Raw genomic sequence first — 26,114 nt, 5'->3', positions numbered from 1 at the left:
TGAACCTGTGAACTCTTGGTCTTAGCACAGTAACTTACCATCTCATGAACGAATTTTATTGAAAACTGGTCAAAATGAAAAGATAGAGTCACTTGAAAACTTTCTTCACCTGCTTTTTTTTCTCAATGTGAAGGATCACATAAACCTTACGATGAATTATAGTAAGTAATCCTCTAATAGTTTATTTGGTCAAAATCATTCATATCCCAGATAAAAATAAATGTAACATGCTAAGAAGAAGGTTGAAACAGATGCCTCAGTGTGTTTTTTTTTTAAGAATTTTTTTTGTTTTAGATGATAAGCTGATGTTCAGTGTCATGGATACACAAAAATGCTGGTATTACAACTGTTACGCAAGAAGGAATTGAATAATCTGTGTTCATAACAATAGAAAAGGTCCAGTATCCATTATAAAGCAAAATATGATTTCTTGTTTATCACTCTTAATTGATGTCATAAGTTAAATTTCCTTATATATGGGGTATTATCATTTAATAATAACATTTATAGAGTTCCTGTAATGTGTCCAAAGTAGTCATTTCAAAAATTTATCTTTATATAACTCCAGCCCTTTACAAGGGATGTTATTTGTAATGACTTACCCAAAGTCACAGAACTGATAAACAGTGAGCCTGAACTTGAAACCAGCTTTCTAAGCCTTTACTCTCCTTTGACCTAGAAATTCCACTCACAGGGATATAGTCAGGTCATTAATAAGGTTTGCAAGGCTCTGGATGATCTGATCTTAAACTACTTTTCTAGTTCATTTATAGTACTTTCCTTCTCTATACTCCATCCACTCTGGCCCTCTTGAAACCATTGGGATATACCAAACTCTTCTTTTATAACTATGCTACCCTCTCCCGTCCTCACTGTATGTTAGGATAACATGCACTTATCCTTCAGGTCTACATAAGCAGTGACTTAAGTATCACTTCTGAGAGAGGAGGAATAAAGAGAGAAGTATTCCAGACAAAGTAAACAACATGTAGCATTTTCAAAGCCCTGAAGGAGAGAGAATGTGTGGTACATTTGAAGAATTTGGGGCGGGGAGGGGGGGAGTGATCTCATTTGTCTGTAATTAAAAGAATTGGAGAGAAAATAATCCTCAAATTGTAAATATTAGCTATTACCAGGAAAGGGTGAAAATTTCAAATGGTCGAAATAAAAATGAACCTAGAATATAAACATAAAATGTTAATGGTCCAGCAAAGTATATTTGCAATACTTCTTTGGGCTCTTTGTTGTTAAATTAGTCACTGTACCAGCTTTTGATTCATTTCCTTCAACACAGTGAATGGCTTTTACTATTTGTCCATTTGGGTTTCAGATTTGAGAAGGCACCATTTTATAGAACAACAACAAAAATGTTGATTATGACTTCTAAGATTTACTTGTTCTTAAAAAGAGATTATCTTCTTCAGTGTTTTCCTGTAGAAAACTAATTCTTCCATTTTTACAAGAACCTATTCTAAACAGGAGCTAATATGGCACTGGTTTGTTAGCTATTAGTTGCTACCATAATATAAAAATTCCCTTTCTTCCAGCAATTAAAAATAGACAATTTCTAGTTGGTGTACTCAACTTGGTGTAGTCATTAGCACATCTTCTTGTTCCTCTTATGTAAAAGACCACATAGAATAAGGTACCTAAGTGTTTATATTTCTCATGCTCTTATCCTTGACAAATCTAGGTATTTGACGGGTAAATTAGTAAACCACTGCGTTCCTTTCCTTACCTTCAGTGTCCAGTATTCCAAGGACCATAATGTATGCATACTCAAAGAGACTTAGTAGTGGACTTTGGCCAGATAGGCACAGGCTGGCTACAAGATAACTCAGCCTATCTACTACTCCAAAGAGTTTTCTAGAAAATGCAGGGAATAGACTTGAGACAGCTCCTTCCTTCTAGAGCTATGGTGTTTTAATGAAGGGTACTCATCAGATCCCCTTTGGGGCTTTTTAAAACTGCATATGCCTGGATCCCACCCCATAAAGATTCTGATGCATTTGATCCAAGTAGGGTTTGGGCTTCTGAATTTTAAAAAGCAACCAAAATTATTCTGATGAATATTGCACTAAAGACTTGTAGTCTAGGCCTCTTCTTGAGATATAAATTTAGTTCTGTGATCCTAGAAGCTTTAATAGGCTTTAGAAAGATGGTAATGGGTATATGGACCATTCTAGACTCTTTTAGAATATCTCAGAATCTTACCGAGTTATTCCCCTGCTTAAAATTCTCCTATGCCTCCCTGTGTTCTTGGGATAGAGTACAAATGTGTTAACATGGCTTATGAAAACCTCTGTAGTCTGTTGGCATTCTCCCTTTCATACCTCTGGACCTTTGCATGTGCAGATTTAGATAACCATCGTGTTCCCATCACATTGAGTTTACAGATACTTGCCACGTCATGCATAATTCACTCCATCAGCAAATCTTGTTAACTGCTCCAGAATATAACCCTTATCCATCTACTGTTGGTCTCTCTACTTGCACTTTTACCCTCATACAACCTGATTTCCACATAGCAGCCAGGAGGGATCCTTTTGAAGTAGAGGTCAGTAAACTTGTTCTGTAAAGTGCCAGATAGTAAATACTTTAGGATTTGTGGGCCACACACATTTCTGTCGCAACTACTCAACTGTGCTGTTGGAGTGCAAAAGCAGCCATAGAATGGACGTGCCAAAAAAAAAAAAAAAGTTCTAATAAATCTTTTTAAAAACAGACAGTAGGCTGAGATTTGCCATAGTTTGCTAACCTTTGTTTTAAAACATAAATTAGATCATGCCTAATTTCTGCTTAAAATTCTTAGTGGCTCTCCATTGCCCTTAAAATAAAACTCAGAGTTCTTACTGGTCTGCAAGGTCCTAAATGATTTAAACCTCTCACTTCAGCTCATTGCAGTTTTCCCCTAGTCACTGCATTTTAGCCATGCTGGCCTCTTCTCTTCAAACTCATCAAGCTTGTTACCACCTTTAGGACCTTTCTACTTGCTGTTTCTTGTTCCTGAAAGACTTTATCCCCAGAACTTCACATAGAATTGAATGTACCGTTGAGGTCTCAGCTCCAGTGTCATCTCCTTGGAAAGATCTTTCCTGGTCACCTGATCTGAAGTTGCTCGCGGTGCACTCTCACACTGTCTTCCCCACTTAGTCACTTTCTCATTGTTGCCCTATTTGATTTTCCTCAAGTACTTATCACTCTTACATTTCATTTATCTGTTGCCTTGTTACAGGTTAAAAGAGGAAAGCACATTTGTTGTCTTGTTTGTTATGCCTCCTCCTCTAGAAAGTAAGCTTCTTAAGAACAAAGACCTAGTTTGTCTTAATCACAGGTGGATGTTTAGCTCTTAGAACAGTGCCTGGCACATAATAGTTGCTCAATAAATGTTTGTTGAATGAATGGGTGAATGAATGAATGAACTTCTAGTATCATATCTATTGCTAATGATGAGTCTTGTATTTATTCTCTTAGGAAAGTAGAATAAATTCTTTGTGGAGTAAAGCCTGGAAAATAAAAACAGTATTTTTGTGGAACACGGGTTTCCTTTGGGGATTTTTTCCTAAGATTCCTCCTGTTCTCCCTCTTCCACCACCACTCCCCCCTCCCCCCGCCCCGCTACCTCAGTATATGTTTTAGGTAAGGAACTTATTTCATCTCTTCATATCATACCTCCCTCAGCCAAAAATAATTTTCTGAAGAAACATGAGAAGAAAGGAACCTTTCCACAAATTTAAAACTTATTTACAAAGCAATTTTGCCTTCTCTGTCTTTGAAAACAATGCATGTGGAAGTGACCTTATTTTCATTTTTCATTTGAAAGAACACAGCATTCTTCAAATCTCCTTGATCTATAATTGCCAGCTAGAAATCTGTGGAAGTATTGAACTGCTTTGCCAGTTTTACTGCTCCAGTAGCACTTGTGAACAGATTTTATTCAATTTATTCTTAGAAATTGGGTTTACATTCTAAGAGATCACTCTGCAGCAGTTGAATGAGTTGAATTTGAGGAATGAACAGCTATTTTGTCCTCCTCCTCATTCCAGAAGCCACTGTCAATTATTTTGTGACGTAAGAGACTTTTGGCCCTCACTTGTCTCCTTGTTTCTTGCTTTGAACTCCGCTTTAAACGCTGTGACATTATTTTCTTAACCTTCTACTTGCATATCTTCATTTATAGTGTGATAACCAAAAGAAATTTGGATAAGAAGCCTACAAACTTCCAAATAGCTTTCTCATGCTCAGTTGATATGACTCAATGGTTTTTTTTTAATATAGTCAATCATATCCAGGATTCCTACTTAGGATAAAATACTTAACTGGAATGGGAACTTAATGTTTTATTCTGTCATGAAAGTATATGACACAGTAAAAATCTTGGAATCTCTTTTATACGAGCACTCCTTAGGGAGACGTTTATTGGTCAGAAATCCTTTCACTGTGTTTTGATTACTTAATAATCTGTGAAGGTTTATTTGAATCCTACTTTGTTCATTTAGTTTACAAATGTGTATTGAGCATTGATTATATAATAATAATAGCTAAGTTTTTGTTTATAATTTGGGTTAAAAATCATATACGTATACATTATCTCATTAATTCCTTAAGCAACTGGTGATGCGTCATGCTAGGCACACGTTTGATCCTGAGTGTGTCGGTCTTACTTTTCAGAGACTAAAATTATTATCGTATAACCCCTTTTATATTTATTTACATGTAACTAAGCAGTCTGCTCTTAGAGTGAAACCAATACACTGATTTTTATAAAACTGAGTAATAAAAAAAAATTAACATTGGAATGAAGTCAGCATTAAATAAAAAGCAAACTGAACCCATTGTCGCTGAGTCAGTTCCAACTCATAGCGACCCTATAGGATAGAATAGAACTCCCCTATAGGGTTTTCAGTATGAATCCACCAGGCACTCCTTGGAAACCCAATGAGGCAGTTCTAGTCTGCTCTACAGGTTTGCTATGAGTCGGAATCGACTCAGTGGCAACAGGTTTATAGGGTTTCCAAGGCTGTAATCTTTACAGAAGCAAACTTTCACTTCTTTCTCTCATGGAGAGGCTGGTGGGTTTGAACCACCAACCTTTTGGTTAGCAGCCTAGCACTTAACCACTGTGCCACCAGGGCTCCTTGAAATCAGCATAAACCCCGAAACCAAACCTGCTGCTGTAGAGTCGATTCCTACTCATAGCAACCCTACAGGACAGAGTAGAACTGCCCCATTATAAAAGCAAACTGCCACACCTTTCTCCATGGAGTAATTGGTGGGTTCGAACCATCAACCTTTTTATTAGCAGCCAAGCACTTAACCACTGTGCCACCAGGGTTCCTTGAAGTCAGCCCAATTGGATCATCAAAGATACAGTCCCCGTGGTACATTGTCCCTGGTGTCATTGACCTAGGATCCAGTGGGAGCGCTTAAGCCTCTGTAGATAATAAATAAAATCTCCAGATTCAGCAGTGCATAGTGGTTAAGTCAAGTCTCCTCCTGCTTTTGATACTGGGACTGAACCATCCCCTATGTCTGACCTTTAATACTTCCCAGAAGGGCTTCCATCCTAGTGGTGGTAGTGATTTTATGCCGCTGCCTTCCCTTTATATCCTAATCTAACAAACCTTCTCTCAAATTTACGTGTGTTTATTCAACAAGCATTCATTGAACATCCTGTACTAGACGCTTAAGGTATAAAGATAAAAGACATACTACACTCTAGTCTTCAAGAAGACATACAAACTATTCTAACAATTATGGTCATTATTATAAGGTTCCTACAAGATATTCTGGAATGTGGAGGAAGAAGCTCATAACTCTGCAGGTTGAGTGTTGAAAGAAGTCAGGGGAAAAGTTGCACAAAAGGGATAATGGTCACATTGAGATGAAGAATTGAAACAAGCACCCCAAGAAGAGGACCAGCAAGTGTAAATCATGAAGACTTGAGAGAACATGCTGTGCTCCAAACCAAACCAGCTGTTGTCGAGTCAATTCAGCTCACAGTGACCCTACAGGACAGGGTACAACTGCCCCGTAGGGTTTCCAAGATTGTAAATCTTTATGGAAGCAGACTGCCAAATCTTTATCCCACACAGTGGCTGGTGAATTCAAACTGCTGACCTGGTTAGCAGGCAAGTGCTTAACCACTGGGCCACTGGGGCTCATTCCATGCCGTGCTCACAGACTGGCAAGTGTTCGGCCTGGCTGGAGTGTAAGGTGCCCAGATGAGCGTGTTCAGAGACGAGACAGCACAGTCTGTAATTATACATTGAGTACTTAATCTAGATAAGCTCCTTCAGGGCAGAGACCACAGATGTTTATTTTGATTGCCATTGTATCCTCCGTTGTTAGCACAGTGCCTGGAATGTGTTAGGTATTTAATTTACATCTTTTTACAAACAGAATTACACAGACCCTGAAGGGTGGACACCAGAATCTCTCTCACGCAGCTTCCCCCTCAGTGGCACCTGACACACCTTAGATCTAGACGTCAAGGAACACCGTTTGAAAACAACATATCAAGATCTTCAGGGTTTTTTGTTTTCATTATTATTACTTTACTGAATATGTATTAGAATTATGTGCATATTTAAGGTTAATAATGCAGTGTTTCTTACATTCTTGGGGTCACTGTGAGTTGGGGGCCAACCTGACAGCAACTAACAAGAGACAAAAAATAACATGTCTGCCACACAGTGGTGAGACGATTTTTACATAATGATGTATTGTATACACTTAAATCAGTTTTAAATAAAAAGCATTGGAAATTAATTGTAACTGTGACACTAAAAGCACTCGCTGCCCTGGGTGATCACCGTGTCTCTGTTCCCAGACCGGCGGGAGGATGACAGATCAGAAGGCTCCAGCCAGGAGAACGGAAATGAGGACGAAGAGTAACCGGCTCTTGTTGGCAAGCACTCAGCTGTGCTGGGACTCGTAGAAGACGTTTATTACATTTTTTCTTTACAGAGCTTTAGTGCAATTTTAAGGGTTTGGGTTTTTTGGAGTTTTTCCCTTTTTATGGGATAACCTAACTTTGGTTTGGAACAATTGTGTGCATGAATTTGGGAGTGTGTGTAAAACAAAATTAGCAAAATGTTTTAAAAACGTTTGCCATGGATGAGGAGTGCTAGACAGTGCAAAGTGCAATATTTTCCCTGACTGTCAGACGTGGGAGCTTGGATCAGTGTTGAAGAGTAATTTTCATTATAGTGAAAATGTTGGTTCAAATAAATTTCTATACTTGCCATTTGCATGTTTGTTGCTTTCTAATTAAAGAAGTTGGTTGTTTTACGATACCCTGAATTTGACTTTTTATTTAATGCCTAGCTTTATCACCTTGCTACTTTGATCCATGTTTTTCCAATTTGCTCTGTGACAAAAGAGGACAGACCTTCCCTGCTGTCTAGATTTATTAACCTTTTCCAGTTTGACTTCTGATAGGATCACATAGAAAGGCTTTTTTCATTTCTTCTTCCCAAGTGCTCCGTTTTTACCTACAGTCATCGTCTCTTCATGATTTAGTGGTACCTCATTACACAAGTACAGGAGTCAGGCTTCAAGCATAAATAAATCACTGAGAATAGCACAGAGAGCTCACGTACTACACACAGCACAGGCTGCTTCTGAAGGCTTCTGTCTTCTGGTCCTCCTCTCTCCACTGTCTAGATTTCAGCTCAAAGCTTTGACTGTCAATTCTTCTAATTCCTGATCTTCTGCAACTCTGATGTTCTCCTCCATTCAACTTCAGCCATCCATACCCAAACCTCTGTCTTTTAGGTTATGACCTGAAACTGTTCTTGTATGCCTAGCCCACCTGTCATCCTCCCTTCCCTCCTAAATACTCATTTTGCTGGTGTCATTCCCTTAGTCTGTACACATGCTAACATCTCTTCAGTCCATTTGCAAAATAAATAAAATCTTGTCTTCACACCAAATTATTATCTATGTCATTTCCAGTTCCTCTCCTCCTCTTCTCATCCAAGTGAGCTTACTACATATCCATGGCTTCTCTATGCTACTTTCCCAATGTCCAAAGCTGCCTTCAGAAGCCAGACCTGCCTTGCTGCCTCTTGGTACCTGTCATGGATTGAATTATGTCCCCAAAAATGTGTGTATCAACTTGGTTAGGCCATGATTCCCAGTATTCTGTGGTTGTCCTCCATTTTGTGATTGTAATTTTATGTCAAAAGGATTACAGTGGGATTGTAACACCACCTTTACCCAGGTCACATCCCTGATTTAATGTAGTTTCCCTAGGGTGTGGCCTGCACCACCTTTTATCTCTCAAGACATAAAAAGGAAAGGGAAGCAAGCAGAGAGTTGGGGAACTCATACCACCAAGAAAAAAGCACCAAGAGCAGAGTGTGTCTTTTAGACTTGGGGTTCCTGCGCAGAGAAACTCTTAGTCCAGGGGAAGATTGACAAGAAGGACCTTCCTCCAGAGCAGACAGAGAAAGCCTTCACCTGGAGCTGACACCCTGAATTTGGACCTTTAGCCTACTTTACTGTGAGAAAATAAACTTGTCTTTGTTAAAACCATCGACTTGTGGTATTTCTGTTATAGCAGCACTAGATGACTAAGAGTACTTTAGAGGCCGAAACCAGGCACAGCAAATTTGTGTGTCAGTTTTTAGTGGTCCAAAAGGATGATTTCAAAGGTAGTCTTGGCTCTTCTCTTCTCTTGTCTTCTAAACACACACTTATTTGCTATAACAAAGTTTCTGGGATGGCACATCAATTCTTCATTCTTTAAGAGTGGCCTTTGTAACCAGAGGAATGTTTTTGAGTTTCCACTCAAGGAACTCTTGGGAAATGTCTCACTTTTTAATGACAGCAGCTACCCCAGCAACTTCCCTTTGGGCTGTACTCCAGCCAGTAACTGTCTTCTTCCTTCCTCCTGGCTAGCAAGCAAATGGAGAAGAAATTACATGCTTGGACTGATCATTGAACTAATTTCGAGACAGCCACCGAGCGCTGCCGAAATGATAAAACTGACAACAAGAAAAGAAAATGTTGGTGTTGTCACAGTCATCCCTCATCTACCATCAGCAGCACCAGCCATGAGCTCCTCTTCTGTGTTACGCAGATGACACGACCTTGCTTGCTCTAAGTGAAGAGGACTTGAAGTAGTTACTGTTGAAGATCAAAGACCACAGCCTCCAGTAGTAGTAGCACCTCAACATGAAGAAAACAAAAATTCTCACAACTGGACCAATAAGCATCATGATAAACAGAGAAGAGAATGAAATTGTCAAGGATTTCATTTTCCTTGAATCCACAATCAACATCCATGGAAGCAGCAGTCAAGAAATCAAATGGCATATTGCATTGGGCAAATCTGTTGCAAAAGACCTCTTTTAAGTGTTGAAAAGCAAAGATGTCACTTTGAGGATTAAGGTGCGCCTGTCCATGGTATCTTCAGTTGCCTCATATGCATGTGGACGCTGGACAGTGAATAAGGAAGACTGAAGAAGAGTTGATTGATGCCTTTGAATTATGGGGTTGGCAAAAAATATTGAATATACCATGGACTGCCGGAAGAGCAAACAAGTCTGTCCTGGATGAAGTACAGGCAGAGTGCTCCTTGGCAGTGAGAATGGTGAGACTTTGTCTCGTGTACTTGGGACATGTCAGAAGGGATCATTCCCTGGAGAAAGACATCATGCTTGGTAAGGTGGAGGATCAATGAAAAAGAGGAAGACCCTCAACAAGATGGATTGACCCAGTGGCTGCAACAATGGGCTCAAACCTAGCAACCGTTGTGAGGATGGTGCAGGATCAGGCAGTGTTTCATTCTGTTGTACATAGGGTCGCTGTGAGAACCAACTTGAGGGCACCTAAAAAGAAGAAGAAGCCTGGACAAGAGCACATATGTATCCATACTAGGTAAAGTGGGAAATTGTCAAAAGTGAAAAAGGAATAAAAGCTTTAGCCAAACAAGGCAACTTCATGATTTCCGGAAGGTTCAGGAATCTTAGCTTCTGGTTTCCAATTAGTTATGTGACCTGGTCAAGCTTACTGACTTCTCTGGGCTTCTATTTCCGCCTCTTTAGTATATGGGTATTCATATGTGTCTACATATGTTACTGGGGCTGTATTAGGACCGCATGTAACCATGGAGGTTGAAGGGCTTTACAGAGAAAAGACTAAGCATATAAGGACGTTTTTTCCCCCACTGTTAGAGAACAGTAACTTGTACAGACATGGTAGAGGAGGTGTTGGAGAACTGAAAGGGCAGAGGCTACTGGAGCACGCTGCGCAGTCAAAGAGTAACTCTTTGGCAGGAAAAGCAACAGAAGAAAACCAAAATGGTATTTGTCAAAGGAATTAGGCCCTCTGTATTTAGAGATTTTGCCACTTTGATGTTACATATAACTCAGGAGCAAGGCAGGCCAGACCGGCAGTCAGGGAGGCAGCAAAGAGAAGATACTCTACAGAGGCAGAGCTAACAAGATTCAGCGAATGTGGGGTGCGGGGGACCCTGGAAAGTCAGGCGACTGGACCCTAGAGCTCACCTACCCTCTCAGAACAAAATACAACATCAGTGCTGACAGGTGGGTGTCACGTAAAGGGGTGGGTTTTGCGGCTCAATGATCATCTGCCACCCACCCTCTTTGATTATGGATTAGGTATTTGTATGTGGGGGGCACCGATGTTCATTAAACCTCTTTTTAAAAACTTCGGGTTGAGAGTGTTCTGTGTATCTTGGTCATAATAAGAGGTGGGTCATTTACCAGTATTCCGTGCATCTAACTGCCAGGGGAAATTTATGAAAAACGTGGATGAATGAGCCCAGTTGGCTTTGGTATGGGCACCCTCACACAAACTGCAGCAATCTGTCCTGCTCAGGCTCCTTCCTCTTTTTAGTTGTGTGTCCTAGGAACGGAGGCTGTGGGGAAAGGGGACCCCCAGAAAAGCCTACAGCACAATTACAATTTCCACAGCTATAAAAAATACACATACCCAAAACACATTTAATCAGGTAAACCTATTTTAAATACGCTCTTACTTGTTTATAAATATTGATTTATAATAACCCTAAACATTTTTATCTTTAAAAAAAAATCCAAAAACTTCAAATATATTTCAGGATTAGCGTGTTTTTGTTTTGTTTTGAAGCTTGGTTTTTAGCCATTTCTGCATCCAGTGGTCCATTATCAGAACACAGTGCTGATTAACAGACCTGATCCCAGGCAAACGGGTTTTCTCCTCCACTCTTCAGTGGGGCCTTGCCTGCCCAGGCCTGTGAGCCTCCTGGGGACTCTCTTTTCCTCTGGGAGGAGCGGACATGCCTGTGATTTATGATGGTTAAAAATGGTGCTGTTGAAAGGAAAAATGAGTGGATTCTAATTCCTAAGTTATTCATACTGCTCAGGAAAACATTTTCTGAGGGAATGAGCACAGCTTTGTGTATTATGTTCTCTTAAAACAACACTGAGCAAATCTGTGCTCTGTAATCTTGTACAGATTAGCGTTTGTGCTTTGAATTCGTTGTAATGAATCCACTTGCCTTGGGCCTGCGGGTTTTCTTGTTTTTTGAGGTCTAGCAAACGTATTCTTCGTGTCTCCCGAGCTCCTTGGTTTATACCTCGCCTTCCTTGAGCTACGAAACTGGTTCCTTCCTTCGCTTGGCTCTGACTCAGGCCTAACTCACTTTGAGACCTTGGACAAGTCAATTCATCTCCCTGGGCCTCCCTGGATTCTATGTCCTTTGTTCTCAACCCACAAGGAGGGTACAGCTCTCCCCCTTGTGGTCACATGACTGTGACCACAGCCATTTTTCTTTACCTCACAGCTGATGACCGTGGTTTCCCTTCTCAACAGCCAAGGCCAAGCCCCTAATTGCAGGACAGAGCTGTCTCTGCACCCATCCCTTTGGGGCTGTAAGGGAAGTAGAGGCTGAACTTGCACTGTGTTGTGAGACTGTCCACCAGGCCCTGGGGTCTGGCCATTACTGACAGCCATTCACGGCAGTTTAGGGTTATTTTATGTCTGTGCCAGCAGGCCTAGGAGCATGAGGGATAGTAGCTCATTCCTGCTCCCTTGAGCCTCTGAATCCCAAATGCTGCTTAGCCTCTCCTCCCCTCCTCCCTCGCCTTCCCCCTGCTCACCCCATCCCTGCTTTCCCAAAAGATCCTTTTGTGCTGTACAGCCACCGCCTTCCACACCTCCTGTCCAGGATAACAGTTACCTTTTCAAGATTCTCACTTCCTGTCACAGAGATCCCGGTAAAACAGGAATAATACCCCCACCTCACAGAATTACTGAAAAGAAATACCAGTTCCTCAGCATCGACTATACTCCAGGTACCATGCTGGAAGCTTTACAAGTATTTCCTTATGTAAGTAACCCACAAAACCCCCTCCCTGGGTTGTGTGTGTCCCCACATAGATGACAGAACTCCATTTTACAGATGAAGGCACTGAGACACTGAAAGAAAGATGAACTTGCCCGAGAACGCCCAGCTAATAAGTAAGAGTGGGATCTGAACCCAGAACTTACATACTGAATCCTGCACTGTTCTCACTGTATCACACCTACACTGAGGAGAAATGAATGTATGTGCAGGGGCCTAACATAGCACCAGGGCCCTGGTAGCACAGTGGTTAAAAACGCAGCTGCTAACCAAAAGGTCAGCAGTTCTAATCCACTAGCCGTTCCTAGGAAACCCTATGGGGCAGTTCTACTCTGTCCTATAGGGTCACTATGAGTTGGAATCGACCCGATGGCAACAGGTTTTTTTGTTTTGTTTTGTTTTTTTAACATAGTGCACAGCACACAGTAGGCACTTAAATGTCAAATAGGTCAGAAACACAGTAGGCACTCAATGTTAGTTCCCTGCCAACCATACAGTTCCAGACAGGAGGTAGCCTAGGCTCAAGGTTAAATCCTTGGCATGGGTATATCTTGTATGTAGTTCAGAGGTGTCTAAGGGGCATACTGTCAGCAGGGAAGAAGAGGCACATAGTTAAGTCTAAACGGGCTAAGGTCTTTCACTGTATCAGAGTACTGTTCCTCCCTTCCCAGTCCCAATTCAGACTACCTTGGCCCCAGGTTGCTCAGTTCTTTGCAGAGACTAAACAGCAGCTCCTTCAGTGAGAATCAGAGCACATTAGTGCCAGAGGGCCCTTGTCCTATACTCCTCTCTGACCCTCTTAACATCACACAGGTTCAGTAGTGGCAGGACCTGTGAACCCGAATGGGGGTTACACACGTAAGCAGACAAGGTGTGTGGTCTCTTAAAGGCTGAGGACTGCAGTCCTTGGAGAGGAAGTTCAGAGCAAGCATCTTGGCCAGAATCAAGCAAGTCTTCAGGTTTATCCTTAGCTCTTCACCTTGGGGAACTGCTGGTGGCGTCATAGCCACAGTGCTGCCACCTAGTGTATGATCAATACACGTCCCGGTGCCTCTGGCAAGGGGACAAGGATCGGTGTTGAGGTTTGTGCTGTGCAGTGTGGCACTCCACTGCCTCTGGGTCACAACAGCCCCCATACCTGGTACTGGGGCATGGCGGAGGGACCCAGGCAAGTGGCATCTCAATGAATGAAGTAGAGATGTGCAACAGCCCTAAAAGTGGTCCTGTCAAAACCAGAAGTCACAGGATTGAGGTATTTTTGCAAACGAGTGGCCAAATGCCCCACCTGCCACTGTCCATGTGGAAGGCCTTGGCCTGCCACTGCACTGCAGGGTATAGCTAATGAGCCTGGGTGCAGTGGGGACTTAGACCTTTTGCACTGGGGGCAGGTGTCCTGAAAAGGCCTCTCTGAAACTCCAGAATGCATGTGGACCATTTCATTTCTCCTTCTCTCCTGCTGAATCTAGGCAGATTTGAATTCTTGAATATGCAAAATATGGTTCTAGCTGCCAAACATCTTCCAGGACTTGGCTCAAACCGTCACCTACTTCATGGAGTCACCAAACTCCCTCAGTGGAAGTATCCACCCCCCGTCTGCAGCCCACGGTTCTTTCTAGATTCATTACTTAATTCTGTTATGTATTAGAACCGGGATCCTCCAGGTGTGAAAACATTTTAGTGTTACTGACATGAAGCCTAGCTTGCACAGAGTGGAAGCAGTGTTTGGTACGTGAACAAATTAATGACCCTCAAAAGAATAAAGGGAAATGGAGTGTGTTCTTTTGTGAAATTCTTTTTCTACATTAGCTTAGACTAAATCCTGGTATATCCCAGCTGGCCTCAGATGGAAGGCATTCTGCAACCCTTGGGTTCTAATCCAATTTGCCACACTCAAAAAGGCCTATCCAGCCACCAACCCCAGGTTGTTCCAGCCCAGAGGTAAAGGTTTCTCTGCCATGAGCCACTTCTGCACCCGCTAGTTGATCAGGAATATGGTCCCCTTAGAGACTAGGCAAGTGCCAGAAAAATGTATGTACACATAGAATAAACGGAAACACCACCCTCAGACTAACGAACACCCCACCCCACTGAGAGAAAAATCTGACCTGCACATGCCGTCGGTAGAACCCACAGGCGGAACTGTCCTCTCCTCCTCTGGAAAAGCCACCTCCACTTCCACCCTGAGCCGGGGCCAGTGCCCGGCACCCAGCTGATCAGGGGTCGCGGTTGTTGAGGAGTTCCATCACCATGAAGGGGGCAAGAAACCAGACCTCTATGAACTGCAGACCCAGCGGACAAACCAACCATTGGTTTCTGCCCCACAGCAAAAAGACGCTGTCCTTACCAGGCCTCGAAAGGGAGAGGAGAAGGATTTCACCACACGAATCACAATTCCTGCTGTTCCACTCCCACCTTTGAGGAAGTGTCCTTCTTCCTCCAAGATGCAGCTTGGGGACTGGCGTTCTATCAGGACTGTGCTCTAAACAGGCCAGACAGACCCAGACTCGGGAGCCTGGCAGTGCTTCATATGTACATTAGGAATGACACTCCAAGAGATACAAATGTTGGTCAGTGGGTCCACTATTTTTTGTTCCCTATCTCTAATTCATAAACTCAGAGAACATCAAAGAAGATCAGAGCTAGAAATGTTCTCTAAGACCATTCAATCCAACCCCCTACCACCTTTTCCTGTTTCACAGATGCCCTAAACTGCATGTGTGATCAGAGGCAGAGCAGGGCTGAGAACCCAGGATACTGACTCTGGGTCCAGTGCTTTCTCTATCCCAGCCTATCTTATACTGCTCAGGGTTGTACTAACGGTACCTGTTGCACTCAGGAGTATCTCCTTGGGAACTGGAAGCCAACTACTCTATTTGGTCACATATAACATCACAAACAGCATCTATTCCACGAGTCTTTCCTATGGGAAAGGGCTTCCCTCCAATAACAACATCTCTGTTTCTGGGCTGTGCCTGGCACCAGCCCCATTCTGGCTCAGTAAGGCAGGGATGTGTCCTAATCAAATGGATTTTTTTTTTTAATTCTGAAAATGAAACGCCTGGTACCCGCCCCTTCCTCCTGTTATAGTGGTTTCTCCCTTCTGCGAAACACCGAAGTATCTGTCCTTAGGGAGTGGGTGGGCTGGGCCCCGTCCTCCTCTGCCCTGTGGCCTGTGAGCTGCCCTGACAAACACCAGCAGGGGACTCCACTGAAGGCAAGACTGGAACCAGGAGACGAGGTGGGGAACTCCAGCTTGGGTGCTCTCCTCCTGCATTCTCTCTCTGGGGACCATTTAGTCTAGGGGTAAAGACCCCACACTGCCTGCGTCAACCACACGGAAGCCCAGGGATGCTCTGGCTTTGTTAGGAAGACACGTGGTCCTCCACAGTGCACTGGGAAGTATTTGCTCCCGAGAACCTCAGGACGTGCCGGGTGCCCCAGGAAGCAGGGTGTGAAGAAGATGAAACAATCCACGCAGCAGTTTTCCTTCCAAGCCCGTGGTCTCCAGCCCCCCATGCCCTACCTCCCAAAAAGTCAATACCACACCTCCGCCTGCTTTCCTCTGTGCTTTAGACACCTCTGGTCCCAGCACTGGTTCTGAAAATAAAGCCCAAGTGTGGTCTGACAGCAGACACTGAGGTCACTGACTCCAGACACATTCCAGTCCTCTCGCTGATGGCTGCACAGCAGATGCCGTTCCCTCTGAACAGCACATGGCCCATGGTACACACTGACGTGTGGGCTCCAGCACAGGTGACAGTGGGAATCCCACCACAGAGCACCACCTCCGGCTCTGGCTCTGGCTGCCTCATCTTTGTTCCTCAGTTAAAATGTTCCCTTCTTCAATGCTCTGCAGCTGGAGCCGCTGGCCTGCGAGAGTTCTGCTGCCTCGGCGGCCCCCAAAGCCAGCACCCAGGACAGTCCGTGCGGCCAACAAGACCCCTGGCAAAGCCTCCTCCCCAAACAGGTTGATTTTAGCTTCAGCCTCAATGGCTTTGGCCAAGCTGGCTGCATAACTGTCCAAGGACTTGTGCACTTCGGCTTTCACATGAAGAATAGAGTTCTTGGCAGCTTCTAAGAAAGAAGGCAGAAAAAAAGGTTAGCCAGGGAGGCAGGACCAGTGACTACCCCGGGAATCTGCCTGCTGTGGCTGCGCAACCCAGGGAGGGGGGCAAGCAGGGGCTCAGGACATGGGCTTTGAGGTCAGAATCCCTAGGCCGAAGTACTTGACTTCCCTACTTACTACCTCGGAACTCTTAGAAAAACTATTTAATCTAGCCTCAGTTGCCTCATCTGTGGTAAATAAGACCAAAAAAAAAAAAAAAACCTGTTGCCGTTGAGTCAATTCCAACTCATAGTGACCCTACAGGGCAGAGCAGAACTGCCCCATACACTTTCCAAGGAGTGGCTGGTGGATTCGAGCTACTAACCTTTTGGTTAGCAGCCCAGCTCTTAACCACTGCCCCACCAGGGCTCCGTCTGTGGTAAATAGGAGATAATAACCCAGCTCTTACTTCATAGGGTTACTGTGATCATTAAACCAGATAATTTCTTCTCAGGTGCTTAGCCGAGGTCTGGCCCATAGAAAGAACTTGATAAATGCTTTCTACCAGTGATTGTCTTGGTTATCTAGGGCCGCTATAACGGAAATACCACAAATGGATGGCTTTAACAAAGAGAAGTTTATTCTCTCACAGTCCAGGAGGCTAGAGTCTGAATTCAGGGTGTCAGCTCTCGGGGAAGGCTTTCTTTCTCTGTCAGCTCCGGGGGAAGGTCTTTGTCATCAATCCACCCTCGTCTAGGAGCCGCAGGAACCTCAGGCCCAAAGGACTCGCTGTGCTCCTATCGTTGCTTTCTTGGTGGTATGAGGTCCCCTATCTCTCTGTTCACTTCTCTCTCTTATATCTCAAAAGAGATTGATTTAAAACACAACCTAATCTCCTAGATTAAGTCCTGCCTCATTAACATCATAGAGGTAGGATTTACAACACATAGGAAAATCACATCAGATGACAAAATGGTGGACAATCACACAATACTGAGAATCACGGCCTAGCTAAATTGACACACATTTTAGGGAGACACAACTCAGTCCATAACACTGATAATCAAAAATTTACATGTTTGAAAAGAGTTCCCTGGTTTTGCAACTCCCTGGAGCAGTGTAACATCAATTTCCACAAACCCCAATGCCATCTCTTCCCTCTCCACACACACCCAGAGATTCCCCAGAGTTGTAGGGAACCTCAGGATTGGAAACAACATTAAAGATTCACATGGCCTCTCCAGGACTAGAATTCCTGACAACTAAAATGAAAAGAAGAGAGAAAGCTGGTAGGTCTTCAATTGCCTACCCAGTGTCCTATTATTATTAAGCCCACTGCCTATTTTTCTCTAGACATTTTGGGGTGAACAATTTATCCCCCACTCCTCATATTTTTCTGGAGAGTAGGTAACTTTCACTCAGCAGTGATGGATCACTTTTATGCAGCCCTTCTTGCCATTCATTGTCTTGTCACTTCCACCTGAGTGAGTGATTGGGTAGGGCTGTGCAAGTAAGGTAATTGTGGCCCACCAAAGGGATTGGTCAGTCTTGCCATCCCTCTAGGCTTAAAAGAGAGCCAATTTCACGGCAGAGAGAGGATCTCACCAACACCAAGGCAGAAGGGCCAAGAGCTGAGCGTGTCCTTTGGACCTGGATCCCTGCGCTGAGAAGCTCCTAGGGTCAGGAGACTGAGAGAGAGAGAGCTGTAACAAAGACGGCAAGAAGTGGTGGCAGACAAATGGCAGCTGGACAGATGAGCAGGAGACAGCACAACAGGCTTCCTGGCCCATGCAGTGAGAAAGCTGAGTGCCTTTGGAGGCTTGCTGGAGGAGAAAGTGCTCCCAGGCACTTCGTGGAGTTAAGTTTGCCAAACCATGAAGCAAGAGCTGAGCGCCTTCAAGCCAAGACTTATTGGTGGAGTAGGGGTGCCTCTGGGCACTTATCAGCAGACCTAAAAAGAGCTTTGTAACACCTGCCCAAGCAGGGCAGAGGCCGAATGTCCAGAGAGAGGCGTGCCTGTGAGCACGCACGGCTGAGAGGACGCTGTCCTGATGGAAAAACTGTCTCCTGGCCATTCCTGAACCTGAATTGTAACCTGTTATTTCCCCAATAAACCCCATAATCATGAATATTGTCTGTGAGTTCTGTGTGGCTGGTGCAATGAATTATTGAACCCAGCTGAGAAGTAGAGAATGCCATCGGAGGGAGGGTTGGTGTCAGAATTGATAAAGCTGGCAGAGAGAGAAGGCACATCTGACCTCCTCCTCACAGGACTCAGCCTTGGGCTGTTGATCTTGATTCTCCTTCCCGCTTAGGAAGCTAGAGAAGGCCAGATGCCTCTGCCACATCATTCTTACACACCTCCAGGCTCCATTAGGGAGAGGATGGGAGGGATATTTCGGGCCTCTCTCTGCCCTGCCCCTTGCTTGCTCTTCCTCCCAGGAGAGGAGACTTACACCTGGCTCTCCTTTTCACCTACAGTGAGGTTGCTGTCTGAGATGCTGTCCCCCTAGAGTAGGCTTGACGTGGCCCGACGGGGGCTAGGGCTCAACGCACTTTTCTTATATGAGGGTAATATGTTAGCCCACGTGGCTGTGGGTCCAAGTTCTGTTACGCAATCCACTTCGCCGATAAAGCGGGTTATTTGCTGTCTCTCTAACTTCTGTAACTGCCTCTCAATTCATTCCGAACTCAGGGAGAGGGATGCAAGGCAAGCTGTGATTAATGATGAACCTATAAGCAGGGCCCGTATTTATTTCCATACTCAGCATTTCCATCTGGAAGTCCCTGGATTCCTTTACCACATCCAAAGCCAAGTCATGCTGGTGGCTGTCATCACGTTACAGGATTCAGGGGAAACGAAAGTCTTACCTCAGTGGGCAGCCTGGTTGGCAACTCCTTTGCAATCAACATGTGTGGGTGGGAAACAAGACCCCAAGTCCAGAGGTGAAAAGGATGCTGGGGGTTGAATTCAGAACGGCCAGGGTGGAAAAACGTAGGGACTGGACCGTAGCAGAACCCATCACCCTCCCAGAACCTGTGTGCCCTCATCAGTATCAGGGGCAACAGACAATCGAGATGGCAGCCTTTGCCTCCAGTAAAACAGGTGCACTCACTGGGCCATTATTTCCTTTCTCCACATGAGGAAAGTGAGGCTCAGGGAGGACAAGTTCAAGTTTCTAACAGCACATTATCTGTAAAGGAGAAGTGAAGTTTGAGTTTGAGGCTAAGAAACTATGGAGGGCTGTCTTAGACTGAGTTCTCTATAGAATCACAATCAGTGAAGCATACATATAGAGCAGCAAAATCAGTGAAGCATATATATGCACAAATATATATATGTGTGTGTGTGTATATAAAACATAGAGAAAGAGGGAGATTTATCTCAAGAAAATGGCTCACACAGCTGTAGAGGCTGGCAAGTCCCAAGTCCATGGGTCAGACATCAAGGTGGAGGCCTCTTCAGCCTCACACAGCTGCAGGGGCTGATGAATCCAAGATCCACAGTAAGACGGCGCACTGCTGGCTCAAGTCTTAAGAACCAGAGCTCAGATACTGATGACCCAAATGCAGGATCCAGAGTGAGTAAAAGCCACGGAGCTTTGTCAGAAAGTCCACATATATTGGAAGCAGGCCATACCCGCAAGGAAACTCCATTTCAACAGACTGGCTACTCATAGCAGATCTCCTCATGAGGTGAATACATTATACCAGATCTCATTGTGGAGATGATGACATCATCACACGACTGCCAAACTACAACATAACTGCTGAGCCACTGAGAATCATGGCTCAGCCAAGTTGACGCACAACCTTAACCACCACAAGCCACCCCTTGTCAACTTGGCACCTGTACACATATCCTTAAACCATACATAATCTCTAAACAAAGACAATCATAAAGGCATAATTACACTTAACATGACACAACTAACATGAGTACAACCATAAATGCACTAGCCTGTTTACATTTTGTATTTTATATGTGAAGAAAACAAAAATATTTGATGCACAAACATACAAGGAAGAAACAGAACAATTACAGTCCTCGTTTCTGCAACTGGTTACATGGTCATAACTGGAATGTAGGACTACCTTTCTCCACCGCCCATTCTGTATTCCCTTTGCCCTCAGCAAGCCCCTCAGCTGGTCGTGGTTCTTTGTCTAGTGGGGTGACCCAAACCTTCATTCCTAAAGGGTCTGGGCCATTAGTAGTCATGTCAGAATTAGGTTGCTGTAGTTTTCCATTGACTTTAATCACAGGACATGGTAGCACTAAAAGATGCCCTAAGGGATCTCCTGCATTCCAGACATACTCTTCTTTACCTCCATTATGTAATATCAGTCCAATTTCCTCTTGGTAATCAGGATCAATCACATCAGCCAATACATAAACTCCCTTCTTTGCTGGTTGATCCAGAGGCATAAGGAGCCCAAAGTGGCTGGGTGGCATTCTTAACTTCCAGTTCAGTGGAATCAGTGATGTGTCTCCAGGTGGGAGCACTCCTTCCCTTGGAACTAAGACCTATAGACCCGCAGAGCATAGGGTCACAGGGACAGGAAGCAAAAATTTGCGAGTGGGTCATTAGGGATAATAGTGAGTGGTACCACTCCCATTTCCACCCCTTGATTCCTGGACCCATGAATCCTGACTATGTGAGAAAGAGTACCATATATTGGACTTCGGTTTAGAGCATAAACAGTCTCCTAGAGAACAGTGCCACAGCCCTGCAAGGTACTGCCACTTAGCTGGTGCTGTAATTGTGTCATTAGAAGTCTAATGCATCGTTTTACCAAGTCAGCTGCTTCAGGATGATGGGGAACATGGTAAGACCTGTGAATTCCATGAGCATGGGACAAGTGCTGCACTTCACTGGCTGTGAAGTGAGTCCCTTGATCCAAGCCGATGCTGTGTGGGATACCGTGACACTGGATAAGGCATTCTGTAAGTTCATGGATGGTAGTTTTGGCAGAAGCATTGTGTCCAGGGAAGGCAAATCCATATCCAGAGTAAGTGTCTATTCCAGTAAGAACAGCCTGCCCTTTCCATGACGGAAGCAGTCTAATGTAATCAACCTGCCACCAGGTTGCTGGCTAATCACCTTCGGGAATGGTGCCATTTTTGGGGACTGAGTGTTGGTCTCTGCTGCTGGCAGATTGGGTCCTCAGCACTGGCTGTAGCCAAGTTGGCCTTGGTAAGTGAAAGTCCACATTGCTGAGCCCATGCATAACCTCCATCCCTGCCACCATGGCCGCTTTGTTCATGAGCCCATTTGAACAACGACAAGAGTGGCTGGGCAAAGAGGATGACTGGTTTCCACAGAAAGCATCTTCCTATCAACTTGAGTATTAAAATCTTTCTCCGCTGATGACACCCTTTGGTGAACATTCACATGAGACATAAATATCTTCACTTCTTTGGCCCACTCAGAAAGGTCTTTTCACATACCTTTTCCCCGTACCTCCTTGTCTCCCATTTTCCAGTCATGTTCCTTCCAAGACCCTGACCATTTAGCCAAACCATTGACCACAGCCCATGAATCAGTACATAATCGCACATCTGATCATTTCTCCTTCCAAGTAAAACGAACAACCAGGTGCACTGCTCAAAATTCTGCCCATTGGGAGGACTGTCCTTAAGGGAAGTCCCAGGAAGGGGCTATAGTGCTGCCGCTGTCAATTTTCAAGTGGTGCCTGCATATCGTGCAGAACCATCTGTAAACCAGGCACAAGTTTTCTCTTCCTCAGTCAACTGGTCATAAGGAACGGCCCATGAGGCCATAGGTGCAGACTGGGAGATGGAAGGTAATGTGTGACAGGAGTGGAGACCATGGGCATTTGGGCCACTTTCTCATGCAACTTATTTGTGCCTTCAGGTCCTTGTTGGGCCCAATCTCATATATACTACTTCCATTTAATAATGGAGTACTGCTGTGCACACCCAACTTTATGGCTCTGTGGGTCAGACAACACCCAGTTCATGATGGGCAGAGCTCAGGCCACATGGTGACTTGGTGTCCCATAATTAAACGTTCAGTCTCTACTAAGGCCCGGTAACAAGCCAAAAGCTGTTTCTCAAAGGGAAGGTAGTTACCTGCAGAGGATGGCAGGGCTTTACTGCAATATCCTAAGGGTCTGCACTGTGAGTCACCAATAAGGGTCTGCCAAAGACTACAAACAACATCTCTATCTGCCAATGACACTTCAAGCACCATTGGATCAGTTGGGTCATATAGCCCAAATGGCATAGCAGCTTGCATGGCTGTCTGAACCTGTTGCAAAGCCTTCTCTTATTCTGGGACCTGCTCAAAACCAGCAGCTTTTTGATTCATTTGATAAACAGGACAGAGTAACATACCAAAATGAGGGATATGTTGCCTCTAAAATTCAAAGAGGCCCACCAGGTGTCGTGCCTCCTTATGAGTTGTGGGATGCAATAACTTATCCTCCACTTTAGAAGGACTATCTCAACATGCCCTACATCACCGGACACCTAGAAGCTTCACTGATGTAGAAGGTGCCTGAATTTTTGTCAGATTAATTTCCTGCCCTCTAGCGCAGGACCAGGCAGTGTTTCATTCTGTTGTGCATAGGGTCACTATGAGTCGGAGCCGACTCAATGGCACCTAACAACAACAACAAAGTATGCAATTGTTTTACCAATAAGTCCAGAGTTATTGATACTTCTTCTTTACTAGGTTCAATGACCATAATGTCATCAATGTAATGGACCAGTGTGATGTCTTGTGGAAAGGAAAAGTGATCAACATCCCTGCAGACTAAATTTTAACATAGGGCTGGAGAGTTCATATACCTCTGAGGTAGTACAGTGAAGGTGTACTGCTAGCCTTCCCAGCTGAAGGCACACTGCTTCTGGTGGTCCTTTGAAACAACTACAGAGAAAAAGGCATTAGATCAATAGCTGCATAACAGGTACCAGGAGATGTACTAATTTGCTCAAGCAATGAAACTATATCTGGAACAGCAGCTGCAATTGAAGTCACCACCTGGTTAAGTTTTTGATAATCCAGTGTCATTCTCCAAGATGCACCTGTTTTTTGCACAAGCCATATAGGGAAGTTAAATGTGGATGTGTTGGGAATCATCACTCCTGCATGCTTCAAGTCCTGGATGGTGGCAGTAATCTCTGCAATCCCTCCAGGGATGCAGTATTGCTTTTAGTTTACTATTTTCCTAGGTAGGGCCAATTCTAATGGTTTCCACTTGGCTTTTCCTATGGTAATAGCCCTTACTCCATTTGTGAGGGATACAATATGGGGGTGCTGTCCGTTGCTGAGTATATCTACTCAAATTATGAGTTCTAGAACTGGGGAAATCACTACAGGATGGATTCAGGGACCCACTGGACCTGCTGTTAGATGGGCGTGAGCTAAGACTCCACTAATAACCTGACCTCCATATGCCCCCACTCTGACTGGAGGGCCAAAGTGACATTTTGGGTCTCCTGGAATGAGTGGCAGTTCAGAGCTAGGATACAGTCATCCCCAAAAAGTCTGAAATTATTTCCTTTTCCCCAGTGAACAGTCACTCTCGTAAAAGGCCACAGATCCCTTTGGGGGAAGGGTAGAAAGATTAATGGTATAAATTTCTTGCAGTGTAGTGGAGTCCTTCCTCAAGGGGACCTGGTCTCCCCTTCATTCAAGGAGTCATGGGTCTGTATACCTTGCTCAAGTCTGAGAATTGACTGAGTGGCCATAACTCTCTATTTTGGTGATTCAAGTTAGAATGCTGTTCATTTGACCTAGAATTCTTCTGCTTGTATAGATCAAGTAAATATTTAGTGTATTTCCCATCTATTTCACTCACAGGATACCATGACTAAGTAGCCAATGCCATAAGTCCACACAAGTTCCAGTATCCTGATTACTGCTTTGACTCCACTATACATCACAGTAACCACGCCCACCCTGTCTTTGCTGATTGAGTGCCACCACTTGGCCCCTACCACCATGGGGTCCAATCAGCCCCGTTGTAGTTAGGTGTCTTAATTCAGTCAGGGAAGTTCCCACTGTCAAATCTGACTTACATAAAATAGCAATCACAGCAGTCAACAAGGATGTTGGAGCTCCCTTCCCAAATCTGTTCCTCACCCTTGTGATAAATTCTGTCCTCTGAGCACTCCACATGTGAGTTTGTGGGTCAAAACTGATAAATATGCTCTAACATGTCAATTTCCCTAAGCCTTTAGATACCTTTTTCTACAGTATACCAAGGCAGGTCTGGTACTTCAACTTGATTTAGTGTAGGCTACCATGTAATCCATGCTTCAGGGACTCAACCAAATAAACTATTAGATCCTTGCCTAACCTCTTCGGCTGAAACACTGAATGGCCCATTTCAATAAACTCAGACTGATGCATCTTTATGTTCTTCTCACACATATTCCCCAGGTTTCTGTTTGTACATACTAGAAAAGTCAAGCAGTTCTTTTGAAGCATACCATACCTCCTCCTGGGTAACACTTTGTACTTCACCTTTTGGGGCTTTCTGGGACTTAAGCCAAAATGGGTGGTGGGGTTGTTTTTTGAGAACATTCAGCATTGCCTTGTAAGGCATCTGCCTCAGTCAATGCCCCAGGCAATGACTCCGCTGTCTTTCCAGGGGATGACCCAGACTCTGACCCAGGAGGTATCTCAGACAAAGGGTCTCCAGACACAGCTGGGTTAGTCTCATTAGATGGGGGTGGAAGGGCTAATGGTTTTGTTGGCAGGAGGGATTCAATGGAATTTAGGGGCTCACTGCCCACAGCTTCCTGATTATCTGCCCATATGTTCCCACCCCATGTTTCAGGATCCCATTTCTTCCCAATCAATGCTCTCACTTCAGCTTCAGACACCATTTAAGGTTGGGAATTCAGTTGGCATTGTAATTCAGCCACTCTTACAATAAGGCTCTGGGTTTAGTTTTCGGGAATATAGGTTCTGTTACTATTAGAAATAAAGCTTTCTTTCAGGGCACAAAAGGCAATTTTGAGGTCATTTATGTAGCATTTGAGCTGTGACTCTGAAGCCCTGAGCTCATCTCTTTCACCACTTTATCTAGCAAAAGTAGGACCAACCAACCAGATTCCTCATACTTCTCATTCTGACAAAATTGTAGGAAACTATCAAGCATGCAATCACCCAGAGCCTCACCTCTCATCAGTGCTTGATCTATTGGTGGTGATATTTTGCATATTTGCATGCCACTTCATGCCATGGATTAGCATATATATTATATAAATAATATAATATATAGCAGTACCCTCTTTATTACTGGAAGCGGAGTCATCAACATCTTTAAGACTAACCAGACTGGAGAAGCAATTTAGAAAACTCATCCTTACAATTTTGTTTCCATAGAACCACTCTCAATACCAGATGTCTTAGGCTGGGTTTTCTAGGGAAGCAAAACCAATGAAGTGTATACACACACACACACACACACACACACACACAGAGATTTATCTCAAGGAAATGGCTCATGCAGTTGTAGAGGCTGGCATGTGCCAAGTCCGTGGGTCAGGTGTCAGGCTGAAGCCCTCTCCCGACTCACACAGCCGCAGGGGCTGACGAACCCAGGATCCACAGGTCAGACGGCAGGCTGCTGGCTCATGGGCTACAAAGGCTAACAAATCCAAGATCAGCAGGTAAGCCAGCAAGCTGCTGGCTCAAGTCCCAAGAACAAGAAGTCAGAGCTGATGAGCCGAAT

General features: G+C 44.2%; 2 protein-coding genes across 6 annotated transcripts in view; one reads left to right on the top strand and one right to left on the bottom strand.

Annotated features, from left to right (window-relative positions):
• The window catches only part of DCAF6 (DDB1 and CUL4 associated factor 6), a 163,529-nt gene extending 156,224 nt beyond the window's left edge, over positions 1 to 7,305 (top strand). For 3 of the 5 annotated variants that reach the window (XM_023554274.2, XM_010594985.3, XM_010594986.3), the window contains one exon: positions 6,833 to 7,305. In XM_023554274.2, coding sequence (XP_023410042.1) covers positions 6,833 to 6,897 — 65 coding nt within the window. In that variant the 3' untranslated portion in view covers positions 6,898 to 7,305. Of the gene's footprint in view, positions 1 to 294; positions 1,019 to 6,832 lie in introns of those variants that run through there. The other 2 variants (XM_064282975.1, XM_064282976.1) reach the window with 2 other exon arrangements.
• GPR161 (G protein-coupled receptor 161) overlaps positions 6,281 to 26,114 on the bottom strand; it is a 53,814-nt gene continuing 33,980 nt past the window's right edge. The window contains exon 5 of the mRNA XM_064282977.1: positions 6,281 to 16,432. Within this exon, the coding sequence (XP_064139047.1) occupies positions 16,167 to 16,432 (266 nt within the window). The 3' untranslated portion in view covers positions 6,281 to 16,166. The remainder of the gene's footprint in view (positions 16,433 to 26,114) is intronic.

This window comes from Loxodonta africana, chromosome 3 (assembly GCF_030014295.1).
Source record: "Loxodonta africana isolate mLoxAfr1 chromosome 3, mLoxAfr1.hap2, whole genome shotgun sequence".
Lineage (NCBI taxonomy): Eukaryota > Metazoa > Chordata > Mammalia > Proboscidea > Elephantidae > Loxodonta > Loxodonta africana.
Note: the sequence above shows the minus strand (reverse complement) of the source record. Positions and strands in the feature narration are given on the sequence as shown.